We start from the raw sequence: 11,961 nt of genomic DNA on the forward strand, positions 1-11,961 counted from the left end.
GCGCAAATTTTGACGCCCGGGACGATTGAAGCGGGAAGACCCGTTCAGTCCGAGCCCAACGATCAAACCTGACCCGTTCAGGGTCCTCATGGGCATTTCGGGAACCGTTGCCACTAAAGCAACAGCGTCGCATGATTATCATTAACCCAAGTGCCAGTCCCACGAACACGGATCAGCACCGGCTCAACTCTGACGCCTCTCCCTGCGTGGTGTCCTTGCAGATATCAGTCAGGGAGTCTGTGGCCAGCCAGGATTTGCCGCTAGGAGGTGCCTAGTGTTTGGCGATGTCTCAGGCCGATGCCTGACCCGGCATGCCGATATCTTGCGGTGGATCCTGTCCGATCACGGCACGGTAAGTTTAAATGGGCCCAGGATCACGAGCAATATACAGACGGTCCAACGAGGTCACCGGTACCATCGGGAAGTGGATATCATCCTGCTGACGGAGGATTATGAAGCAACTGGATTTGGGCCATTGCAGAACGGAATGCAGCAACATGAGAGGTATAAAAGCCCAGTGCGCAAGGTCCTGAAGATATCATCAACCTCCAGACATTCCGGCGCAACCATGGCCAACAAGATGCTTCGAAGCTTGACCGTTTTGGGTGCGCTGTCAACGGCCCTTGCAGCGCCTTCTACCCGTCTCTCTGGTCCTCAGTATGATTACATCGTTGTTGGCGGAGGTACCAGCGGTCTAGTGGTTGCCAACCGCCTCTCGGAGAACCCCAATGTGTCGGTCCTGATCATCGAAGCCGGTGGTTCTGTCATCAACAACTCCAACGTCACAGATGTCAATGGCTACGGACTAGCCTTCGGTACTGACATCGACTGGCAGTATGAGACAATCAACCAGTCCTATGCCGGCGACGCACCTCAGGTGCTGCGTGCTGGAAAGGCGCTTTCGGGCACGAGTGCCATCAACGGTATGTCATGCGTACATGTCTGGATGGAACAAGCACTAACCCCCTAATAGGAATGGCATATACTCGGGCCGAAGATGTCCAGGTCGACGCATGGCAGACCATCGGTAACGAGGGATGGACCTGGGACAGCCTGTTCCCTTACTACCGGAAGAGTGAGAACCTGACTGCTCCCACCGCCAGTCAGCGTGCCAGAGGAGCCACCTACGACCCCAGTGCCAACGGGGAGGAGGGTCCGCTGTCCGTGGCTTGGCCCGACATTCCCGCCAACAACCTCACGAACACTCTCAATGCCACCTTCCAGGGGCTCGGCGTCCCATGGACCGAGGATGTCAACGGGGGCAAGATGCGTGGCTTCAACGTCTACCCATCCACCATCGATTACACCGCATATGTGCGTGAAGATGCCGCCCGTGCATACTATTGGCCCATTGCGTCCCGGCCCAACCTGCACCTGATGCTAGATACTTTCGTCAACCGTCTTGTCTGGAAGAATGGAGGATCCCAAGGCAATGCCACCGCTGCTGGTGTCGAGATTACCTCTTCCAATGGCACTATTAGTGTTATCGGAGCCAGCCAAGAGGTCATTATTTCTGCCGGTTCGTTGAAGTCGCCCGGTATCCTGGAACTCTCCGGTATCGGTAACCGGGATATCTTGGAGCGGTACAACATTTCCGTCCGTGTCGATCTTCCCACCGTCGGTGAGAACCTTCAGGATCAGACCAACGCGGGGCTGGGTGCTTCCACTACCCCTGGTCTCACAGGCACCAAGACGGTGGTGTACCCCAACGTCTATGATGTGTTTGGCAACGACACCCTGGCGGTCGCACAGTCCGTCCGCCGGCAGCTCAAGCAATGGGCCAATGAAACCGCCCAGGTGAGCAGTGGCACAATGAAGGCCGAGGATCTGGAAGCTCTCTTCCAGCTGCAGTATGACCTGATCTTCAAGGACAAGATCACGATCGCCGAGATCTTGTACTACCCTGGTAGCACCAGCAGCATCAGCGCCCAGTACTGGGCTCTGATGCCCTTTGCCCGCGGCCATGTCCACATTGCCTCTGCCGATCCGACTGCCAAGCCGGTCATCAACCCCAACTACTACAAGTTCGACTGGGATCTTACCAGTCAAATTGCGGTGGCCAAGTACGTCCGCAAGACGTTCCAGTCTGCTCCCTTGGCCAACATTATTGCCGAGGAGACCAACCCTGGCTTTGAGGCCGTGGCTGCCAACGGCTCGGAGGAGGACTGGAAGGCGTGGCTGCTGACTCAATGTAAGTTAATACAGTCGCCGTCCCAAGTAATCATGCATGCTAATGACGATTCCCAGATCGTTCGAACTTCCACCCGGTCGGCACTGCTGCCATGATGCCCCAGGACAAGGGTGGTGTGGTCAACGATCGCTTGACGGTGTACGGCACCAGCAATGTGCGCGTGGTGGATGCATCCGTCCTCCCCTTCCAGGTGTGCGGCCACCTGGTGAGCACCCTGTACGCGGTGGCCGAGCGGGCCTCTGACCTGATCAAGGCCGACTCTGCTCTCTTTTAAGCGGATGTGCCAGTTGTCATTCCGTGAATGGTCGCGTTTGTATAGAATAGCAGGAACATAGATCATAGACAAATATTATATCATCATTACCACTTCCACACTATGTACATAATATAATCTTTCGTACCATGTTCATGAAGCCGCATGCATTAGCCCATTACTATACAGGAGAGCGGACCGTCCAGACACAGCCATCTTCAGCATTATTCACATAACAACAGCCCCCTCTCTAATAAACGGAGGAAGTCGTGTTCAGAGTGACATTGCGGATCGTGCACCCCTCGGTCTTGTACTGCTGCGCATACGTTCCGTCGAAAATGCTCGTCAACCAGTTCCACGCCCTGGCGTTGCCATTCACCTGCTCTGCCGAGTGGCCACCGATGGTGTTCCGTTCATACAAGATGTTCAGTCCCAGACCACAGTAGCGCTTAATCACGCGATCCGTATCCTGGATGGGACTGATCTCATCGTGAATAGCCTTGTACGCGAGCACCGGCATCTGCGGGAACCCATGGTAGCCCATGTATCCGTCCTGGTTCAGCGCCTTCTGCACCACCTCCGCCTGGAACGTGGCCGATCCGTTGACAAAGTAATCGAAGATGTTCTGGAAGGCGTAGAAGACCTCCGCCTCAGACAGGGTCAGGTCCTTGGCGGCTAGGAATCCTGTGCGGTTGTAGGGTCCCGTCGTCTTGAGCTGGCTGAGGATGAATTCGTATGTCTCGGGATGCTGGCTCGACAGACCCAGGGCAGCAGCGGGGATGAGTCCCGCGCTGATGGTCGAGGTCACCGTGTCCATGACGCTGGTGACATTGGGAGTGAGACCACCCACGGCCAGACCGGCAATGTTCAACTCGGGAGCGTATTGCATCTGCAGTTCAGCAGCCCATTCGCTGGCCAAGGCACCGCCAGAGTAACCCCACAGAGCGTACTGGGCGTCCTCGTTCAGGCCGAATCCGGAGGCGAGCACGCTGCGGACCGAGTCGAGGGTGGCATGGCCGGACTGCACACCGGCGGTGAAAGAGGCATTGGGGCCCTCGTAATCGGGGACGTTAACGAACCAGCCGCGCTGCAGGGCAAGGATGATATCGGAGGGCGGGCTGGAGTACAAGGCGTAGCTGGGACTGGCATTGACGTCGAACGAATCGTAGGCGATCTGGTAGGAGAGCAGGACACTCTGGTTGATGGCGGCGGAGGCAGCCACGGGGGGCACCAGCAAGGTGGTCACAGCCCAGGAAGGCTTGTACTGACTGTCTGTAGTGCGGTACAGGATGTTGTAGGCCGCCGACGCATTGCCCACTACCACGGTCAGGTTGCCGGGCGCGGGCCGCACGCGCAGGATGGCACCGGGATCAGCCTCCTCGAAGCCCTCGGGCGCGCTGTACCAGGGATCCTGGCTGGGCGGGATGGGCGTGGAGCCGGGCGTGGGCAGCGCCGTTGCGCCATGGAACAGGCTCGCGGCCAGAAGCAGCACCGAGGGGATATACATGGCGGGAGGGAGGATAAAGGGGTTGCGAGGCGAGAGGGATGGAGAGAGGGAAGGTTTGGGAAAAATGGGCAGACCAGCTCGGTATTAATAATTTCTACTATAACCAAGCTCTGCTTCCTCACTGTTCTGCCAGGATCCGGATGGAAGGATCCGTGGCTTCGATGGAGAGGGCGAACCCGCCAGTAGGAAACGAGCGGATGAAAGTCAAACCCCGGGCTTGATTCATGCAACAGCATCCTCCCTGCACCTCTCCTCCAGTGACCGTTGGGCATCACGCCCGAGCGGGGATGGACTATGCCGGCTTCAGCTAAGCATCCGGGGCGGGTCTCGCGTGCGATGACGGCACTGGTGGAGACCGCAGAACAAAGCTGACCCAGAAGTCGCGGATCACTCGGATGTGCTGGTTGCTGGTTGCTGGTGCCTAGTGATGAGTTCCACCAAAAGAACGAGTTTGATGGCCATCAATTGGGGGAGAACAGCCGTAGCAGATCGAAGAGAGTGAAGTTTATTCCGGGGAAGCTTTCTGTCCAGGGCTTGGCTTAGGAGAGGAGTGACGAAGCTGCTGCAGGAACTAGTCGAGTCAAGCTAGTGAGGGAGGCATGAGGGGAACCTGCAGCGTTCACATGCTGTCCATGAATGCAATGCAGAATCTCAGGATAATGTCTAATAGAAGGTGGGAATCTGACATTAGACTCAGAAAATTAGGTGAGCGATGTCCACATGATATCTCGTGGTGTAACCCACGGTAGGACAAGAGCCGAGTTGTCGAGGGAAGCTTCACAAACAGAACCTTCAAGCGGGTTGTTATAGCATGACAAAAATCTCCGACTTCACTCGCATGTTTAGCATTATGCCCCACGGAGAGAGTGCAGTACTACCCGCTGATCGGGGATCGGCGCGATGGGCTCAGCTGGCGTAGCGACCGATCAAGTCTTACACTCATTGCCGATGGCCGGACAGACTGACCAGAGGATAGTCAGCATGCGATATGAAGCAGGTCGTTCTCGCCGACAATAATAAGAAACAATCATCGACACCTTCGATGCAATAAATAGATGTAATATATGCATGGGTTGAGTTGCATTGACTGATCATTGTACTTACAGTCAAGAGCTAATGGATCAGCCTCCCGGATTGCCTGTTTGGGCTCTCAACGTGGCGCTCTTCCCCCACGACCCTAATCTACTTTGACTCTGACTTCTTATTTCCCCGCTCGAGATGGTTGCACTGCTAGTGTGTTCAACTTTTCCTCATCACATGTATCTGACAGAGAACCTCGGCAGCCCGAGTCTCTTCCACCTGATCGATAGTTGTCATGGGCTGATTGGTACAGATTCTCACCCATTAGAGACACATCTCACCGACGCCTTATGCAGCGACAGATGTTGATTGTCCTGCTACCATTGCTTTTTTCTGAGATGCAGTCCGACCCATAAGATGGAAACTCTCTAATTGATTACGATGATCCAGACTAAGGCTGAGGGCTCAGGCAACCTACCTCTCGTTCAGCAGGCCGAGACACGGTTGCACAAAAATTTGCAAAATAGTACGCATCGCGTCATAGTCTCTCCCACCGAGTCAGTTTAGAGTTCCTGTTACTGCATCTTCAACTCATCGGTCTTTGATTGTAAGCCATGCATGGATTAGTACATCTCCCACCGCCGATCGTCATCCATCTGCCCCGTCTACCATGGCAGCTCCTTTCCATCATACTGGTTCAAACCAGGGTTATTCTCCCACCCAGAAACATGAATATTCAGAAATCTTCCATTGACCTCCATCCCCCTATCACGGATCATCTCCAAGACGCGCTCGACTCCAGTTCCGACCGGAAGATCGGCATGAGCATTGGCTTCGTCTGTCTTCAACCACTAACGTTGAGATCAGAAATATGTCGGGATTGGCTTGAGGTCTGAATTGGTACTCACCCCCGGACTCACGCAGAATACGGTGAACCCCTCAATCTCAAGCTCTTGGGAGTATAGCACCGTCATCATATTCAAGGCGGCCTTGGTGATTTTATAGGAGGGGGCAGGCAGCTCCCGGTAAACGGACTGCTTTGCAATGGAGCCGACGCTGCTGGAACTGGAGGATGCGAGTCAGGCTTCAACACGGTCGGTTTCGGGTCAAGAGGCATTACATGTTGACGATCTTCTTCATAGAGCCCTTTCGCAATACCGGCAAGAAGTTCTGAGTGATGACATGTGGACCGGTTACGTTGACCCGGAAAGTGTCTTCAAGGTCCGCCCTGGTGGACGTTAGCTTCCATCAGCAGTTTTAAGTCATCCATGGATTGAAACGAACATGTCCTTAATCTGGCCCCAACCCACGATGCCAGCATTGTTAATGAGCACATCAAGTCCCTTGTCGCCCATGATGCTCTCCACGGTCTGGGCGGCCTTCTGGATGGACTCGGGGACCGTAACATCCAAGGGAACAAGCACGACCCGGCCGGGATGCCGGTCTGCTAGGTCCTGCAGGGAGGCATTGACCGATCGGGAGGTGGCAATGATGGTACTGACTTCTGAAGGGGACTTTTCTGATAATTGGCGCACCAGTTCGAAGCCGATTCCACGAGTGCTGCCGGTAACTAGGTAGGATGCCATGGTGCGTATTGTGGACACAGCTCTATTCGCTCAATGCAAACGAAATCGAATAAACGAGAGCACGACGATATCTATAGCTCCTAGTATTTATCCTCCCGCCCCTCCAAAATATCTATCTCCATATCCTTTGCCTCTCTCCATGCTTGTCTCCGTTTCCTCCGTGTGCTATACCTCCCGCGCTTGTGGCCACTGGTCGGAGTTAAATGACCCGACTCGTTAAATCCGGGACATAAGGTTTTCGATATTGCACAGGTCCGCAATCCCCGAGCAGGAGATGATCTTACCAGTATAGCAGAAATGTACCGTGGGACTTTTACATCGGACCCGTAGGCATCATGATTGCAAGCAACTCCTCTTATACCTCTCCTCTGCCTTCATCGTGCTTACCTTTCCACCCGGGTCTTCCCGTCGCTTTCGCGCGGGATCGGGCGCTTCGTGGGTTTCCCTTTTGGGGGAAGCCGCTCGCGGAATCATACCGGGCGCCAACGCTAGCCCTGTTTTGGGTTAGCGTCTTTGATCCCATACCGATACCAGTTATTTTCAAAGCCAGCGAACAGGAAAAGAAGGATGATGTCCCATCTAGTCGACAGTCACCGACTTGATAAATACTAGGACATACCAGCCTAATACCCTGACATTGAGAATATATTCAGCGATGAGCAGCACCCAAGTTAGGTTCCCCACATTCTGGACGATGGATAAAAGTGCCTTATCGGAGTGGAGACCCAACAACTCTTAGACACGCCATATAAGAAGAGTGCACCGTGGCAACACATCTCGGGAGTTGCAAAAACCTATCACTCCAGTTCCAGATCTACAGAGTTAGAAGTCATGAGTAGCCGATACGCAGCAGTGCATCAATCACCTGAGGGCGCTGGCGACGCGCGTCCAATTGCCCTACAAATCATCCAGGATGAACAGCTTCAGGGCCGGTGGTCTGACAAAGTCATCCTCATCACCGGCTGCTCGTCGGGCTTGGGCGTTCATACCGCACGAGCACTATACACTACCGGTGCCACACTTTACCTGACGGCCCGTGACCTCGACAGGGCGAAAACAGCGCTCGGTGATATGATCGATAGCCCGCGCGTGCACCTCTTGTCTCTGGATCTCAATTCTCTGGCGTCCGTACGTGCCTGCGCCGAGGAGTTCCTAGCAAAATCACCCCATTTGAATATCTTAATCGCCAACGCCGGTGTCATGGGCTGCCCGGAAGGGCGGACGGAAGATGGCTTCGAGACGCAATTTGGTACCAACCATCTGGCGCATTTTCTTCTCACCCACCTCCTGCGTCCTGTGATGTTGGCATCTTCTTCACCGCAATTTCACTCTCGGGTAGTGCTACTCTCCTCCGGTTCGCATCGCTTTGGCCAGGTCAACTTTGATAATCTCACCTGGGAGGGCGAGTTCGACACCTGGTTGGCTTACGCGCAGAGCAAGACAGCCAACATCTGGACTGCTAATGAGCTTGAGCGGCGGTACGGCGCGCACGGCTTGCACGCGGTCAGTTTGCATCCTGGGACAATTGCCACGGACTTGCTGCGGCATGTTCCGGCTGACCAACTGGCGATCTGGACGGCGGACAAGGAATTGGAAAAGTATTGGAAGACCCCTGAGCAAGGAGCTGCCACCACAGTCTGGGCGGCAGTGAGCCCAGACATGGAAGCAAAGGGTGGGGTGTATCTGGAAAATTGCGCTGTTTCCACAGCGTGGATGCCTGCGGCTGGTCCCTGGGGTCCGGGATACGCTCAATGGGCGTATAGTCCGGAGAGTGAAGCGAGGCTCTGGGATGTATCATTAGAGTTGTTGGGGTTGCAGGAGTAGCCATGGCTTAAGCTGCTAAAACTCATACTCCACCTTTTCATACTTATCGGTGATTTCTATTGCAGCAGAGGCTGGTTAATGCGATACAAAAATGAGACAGTTAATCTAGCATACCAGAGACACACAACAACAGTGTGGGGCCCTACATTAAGCGCTGAAAAGTGAATATCTTCAATGGTACTACTTTATTGACCCCTCAAATCTGTCCATCCCAATACTACCGATTAAACTCTGCAATAACGCTTCGCGGTGCCTGATACGGTCCCAGACTTGTCCATTCCATATCCAATCCAAAACCCTGGGGTCCTCCTACACGCAGTCCTCGCTCATCTCCGGTCCACAGCGGATGTGCCGCCATGCCGATGACATTCACGCGCAAGCCATACCGCAGCTCCTGCGACCCGATTGCCTCACCATCTTGGTCTAGGACCGAGATGAGGTCGGGTACTGTGCAAATAACCTGCGAAGATGTGGGATTTGCGGGGTCGATGTACGCAGCGTACAGAAACTCATTCTGGAATGGGATAATCAAGTGACGCGTCTCTGTCGAGACATGGTTCTCCACATTCTGTCTCTCCTCCCCCGCTAACGGAGCAATTGTGCATTGGCCAACCGTGTATCCCCGACTGATATCTCGCTTCACGTCAATGATCTTGCCACTGTACAGCAGCTTGCCGGGCGTAGTTTCGAACTATGGGCACGTTAGCTTGCTGCATATGGCACAATTGGCAGTACCTACAATGGCTTTGATGATGTCTGTCTTGGACCGGCGGGCGCGGTGAATAGCCCGACCCAGATACCAGGCTTGGGACACTGTGTTCGGGATGCAGTATTTCTTAACAATGTCAAAGGTCAAAGGTACGGCGGCGACAGCTGTGGAGATACCGAGATTCACACACTGGCACCGAAGCAGTTCCTCGACGCGGCGGTTGGATTCAGCTTTCTCCAAGGGAATCAGCGGAAGAAAGTAAAAATTTCAGGGGAGATTCATACCAACACCACTCCAACATTACCTTTAGCATCCGCAACCACACACGGAGTGATGGGATGTCCATAAACATAAGGTGTCCCTAGATTAAGAACTAAGCATCAGGTCCAGCAGGCCCCTATGGGTAATGCCTACTTACCGTGCTCCATGGTGGGATAGGCGCGGCCCATGAGGTCACCGTCGAGAACCGGGATATCGTAGTAGGCGCTGGTGGGAAAGGTGGACATCCCGTTCCCTCCGCCAATTTCGTCGGCAATGATCCCATCGAAATGCGTATATCCAGAGAGACGCACGGCATGGTCGATGGCAGTCGTGAGCTCGATCTTGGCCGGAATTCGCTCCCCGGACACACTGGGGGCACCATACCACGATCCAAACACGCAAACACCCGAGTCGTTCATGCGGTCTGGGGGTACCACCCTCATGCGCCCTTTTGCCTCTGAGCTTTGCAGCCAATCTAGACATTGCAAGTACTGCAGGTAAGACGGTCCCCCTCCACCTGTGCCCAATACACCGGTCCCGGTTGCGATGAATTCCAAGTCGACGGCAGAAAGGTACCAAACGTGGTCCGCCACTTCAGGAACATAAGTGTCAAGATTGAGGGATGCACTGTGTTTGGTAGTGATCAAGGATGGAGGAGTACCGTTCGCGACCATCTCCACGGTGGAAGGTTCTGTAAGGGGCGTATCATTGACATTGATTGACATCCAAGATACCAAATGTTCTTCTGCAGATTCACTACCTGGAGCGGGAGCTGCAAGCCTGCCAACAGCTTTGACAATAAGACGGACCGCCTTGTTCGTGACATACTGCAGAGGGATCTTGTCCACCTCCACGACGCTCACATCGTCCTTGTCAGCGCCGCGTGCGATGGCGGCCTGCACTGCTTGCTGCTTTGCTGCTTCAACTACGGCTCCCTCATCGCGACCCTCCAGGATCTCAATAACATCCACCTCACCAGATACTTTGGCAATGGCAGCCCCAACCGCGTTGGCTGAGTCATAGTGTGGAGGAAGAATGCACTCGGTGACGCCTTCCAGTGCATCCATGTAGACGATGGAGCCACCCCCGACCAGTAAGAGGGTCACGGGCTGGTCAGACACTTTCATCTCATCAATAGCCCGCTCGAGGATTTTCTTTATGCCCGCGCGTGCTTTGGCAATAACGGTAGCCGGGAGGTGCGCTACCCGAGAGGGCTCTCCCAGCCCAGCCTTGCCAGACGCGACAACAATATCTGTTGAGGTCATGGTATGGCCGCCGAAGACTAGAGCTTCCTGTGTCAATCGGTATCCGACCGAGTCCGGTCCAACACTAACGGCATCTTGGGCATGATCAATGTGGATGCGACTCCCTCCACCCAGGCCCACTGAAAGCACTTCGGGGATAGGAAAGGCCGTACGTACTCCACCGATTTCGACAAAGTTGGGCGCCTTGCGAGGGAATCCAGATGGCAAGAGAGCGCAAACATCGGTGGTCGTTCCTCCGACATCCATGACCAGTATTTGAGTGTCTGTGTTGCCGCGGATGCTGCTGTTGTTGCTCCGTTGGTCCAGACCGGCCAGATAAGCCGCCCCCGTCAGACTGTTCGTCGGCCCACTGGCAAAGGTCTGAATAGGGCGCTCGGCGGCCATCGCAGCGCTAGTCAGGGTGCCATCATTCTGAGTAAGATACAATGGACACTTCAGCTGTAGGTCCTTCATGGCCTGACAAAAAGCTCGAATAGTCTTCTTCGCCAGGTCCAGGATGGAGGCGTTGAGGATTGTGGCATTCTCACGTTCCAATAGGCCAACGCTGCCAATGTCGGCAGAACACACCACTGACAAGTTGGGGTTCTGCTGTAACATCAGTCCCTTGCAGGCTGCCTCATCTGTGCCCCGGTGATCGAGGGGAGAGAACACCCCAACGAGCGCGACGGTCGTAATCCCAGCCTTCTCGATCTCAGACACGGCATTCTCTATTTGTTGAGGACAGATGGGCGAGATTTCCCGACCATCGATGTCGAGGCCTTGAAAATACTGATTAACAACATCTGTTCATGGCAATGGGATGTAGTCTACATACCACCATCCAGATAAAAAACCGGGCCTCCGATAATGTCACGCAGCCGTGGTGGGAAGTCAGAGAATGGCGGGACCTGGGTTACCATCAGCGACCAATTATGCATGGAGAGATCAGAGGTTGCTAGGGGTATGGGGATACCGCTCTAGTGTAAGGACCACACAGACGAATGACAGCGACCCTACTGAGTCGACGGGGGTCGGCCTCAACGACGGCGTTGACGAAGTGGGTAGTGCCGATGGCCACGCTGCGCACCTCCTGGGCGGGAATCTGCGCCTTGGCGAGGACATCAACGATTGCCGTGCAGATGCCAGACGTTACATCGGCAGTGGTTGGGGTTTTGCTGGAAGCGCACACCCCCCTCTGTTGATCTCGATGCAAATCCTGTTCTGGGAGGGCTGCGGGTGCCGCGTTAAGAATGGCAGCATCGGTATTGGTGCCACCCACATCCACACCGATTCGATAAAACGCCATCTTGATATGGGCCGCTGATAGTTGATAGGGGAATCAGATAGGCTTTCTGGCCGGGACTGA

At 54.6% G+C, this 11,961-nt stretch overlaps 5 protein-coding genes across 5 annotated transcripts; 2 read left to right on the forward strand and 3 right to left on the reverse strand.

The window, feature by feature from the left end:
• Window positions 1-487: 487 nt before the first annotated feature.
• On the forward strand, window positions 488-2,465 carry BDQ94DRAFT_160961 (GMC family oxidoreductase; the record flags this gene model as incomplete). Its single annotated transcript, XM_026769290.1, has 3 exons — window positions 488-923; window positions 974-2,191; window positions 2,248-2,465. The coding sequence occupies 3 exons, from the start codon at window positions 488-490 to the stop codon at window positions 2,463-2,465; spliced, it is 1,872 nt and encodes a 623-aa protein (XP_026624103.1).
• Window positions 2,466-2,527: 62 nt separating this feature from the next.
• Window positions 2,528-3,981, reverse strand: BDQ94DRAFT_147972 (secretory lipase-domain-containing protein). Its single transcript, XM_026767114.1, has one exon. The coding sequence runs from the start codon at window positions 3,949-3,951 to the stop codon at window positions 2,695-2,697; it is 1,257 nt and encodes a 418-aa protein (XP_026624104.1). The 5' UTR covers window positions 3,952-3,981; the 3' UTR covers window positions 2,528-2,694.
• A 1,533-nt stretch (window positions 3,982-5,514) lies between these two features.
• Window positions 5,515-6,874, reverse strand: BDQ94DRAFT_147974 (SDR family oxidoreductase). Its single transcript, XM_026767115.1, has 4 exons — window positions 6,256-6,874; window positions 6,092-6,199; window positions 5,880-6,036; window positions 5,515-5,822 (listed from the first exon to the last, which is right to left on the reverse strand). The coding sequence occupies exons 1-4, from the start codon at window positions 6,555-6,557 to the stop codon at window positions 5,637-5,639; spliced, it is 753 nt and encodes a 250-aa protein (XP_026624105.1). The 5' UTR covers window positions 6,558-6,874; the 3' UTR covers window positions 5,515-5,636.
• Window positions 6,875-7,090: 216 nt separating this feature from the next.
• Window positions 7,091-8,520, forward strand: BDQ94DRAFT_147976 (uncharacterized protein). The gene has a single exon (XM_026767116.1). The coding sequence runs from the start codon at window positions 7,389-7,391 to the stop codon at window positions 8,379-8,381; it is 993 nt and encodes a 330-aa protein (XP_026624106.1). The 5' UTR covers window positions 7,091-7,388; the 3' UTR covers window positions 8,382-8,520.
• A 78-nt stretch (window positions 8,521-8,598) lies between these two features.
• Window positions 8,599-11,901, reverse strand: BDQ94DRAFT_180779 (hydantoinase/oxoprolinase; the record flags this gene model as incomplete). Its single annotated transcript, XM_026773721.1, has 6 exons — window positions 8,599-9,072; window positions 9,121-9,324; window positions 9,375-9,451; window positions 9,509-11,374; window positions 11,431-11,503; window positions 11,569-11,901. 6 exons carry the CDS (start codon window positions 11,899-11,901, stop codon window positions 8,599-8,601), a joined length of 3,027 nt encoding a protein of 1,008 aa, XP_026624107.1.
• Between the last annotated feature and the right edge of the window lie 60 nt (window positions 11,902-11,961).

This window comes from Aspergillus welwitschiae (genome assembly GCF_003344945.1).
Source record: "Aspergillus welwitschiae strain CBS 139.54b unplaced genomic scaffold BDQ94scaffold_26, whole genome shotgun sequence".
In the NCBI taxonomy this organism is placed as follows: domain Eukaryota; kingdom Fungi; phylum Ascomycota; class Eurotiomycetes; order Eurotiales; family Aspergillaceae; genus Aspergillus; species Aspergillus welwitschiae.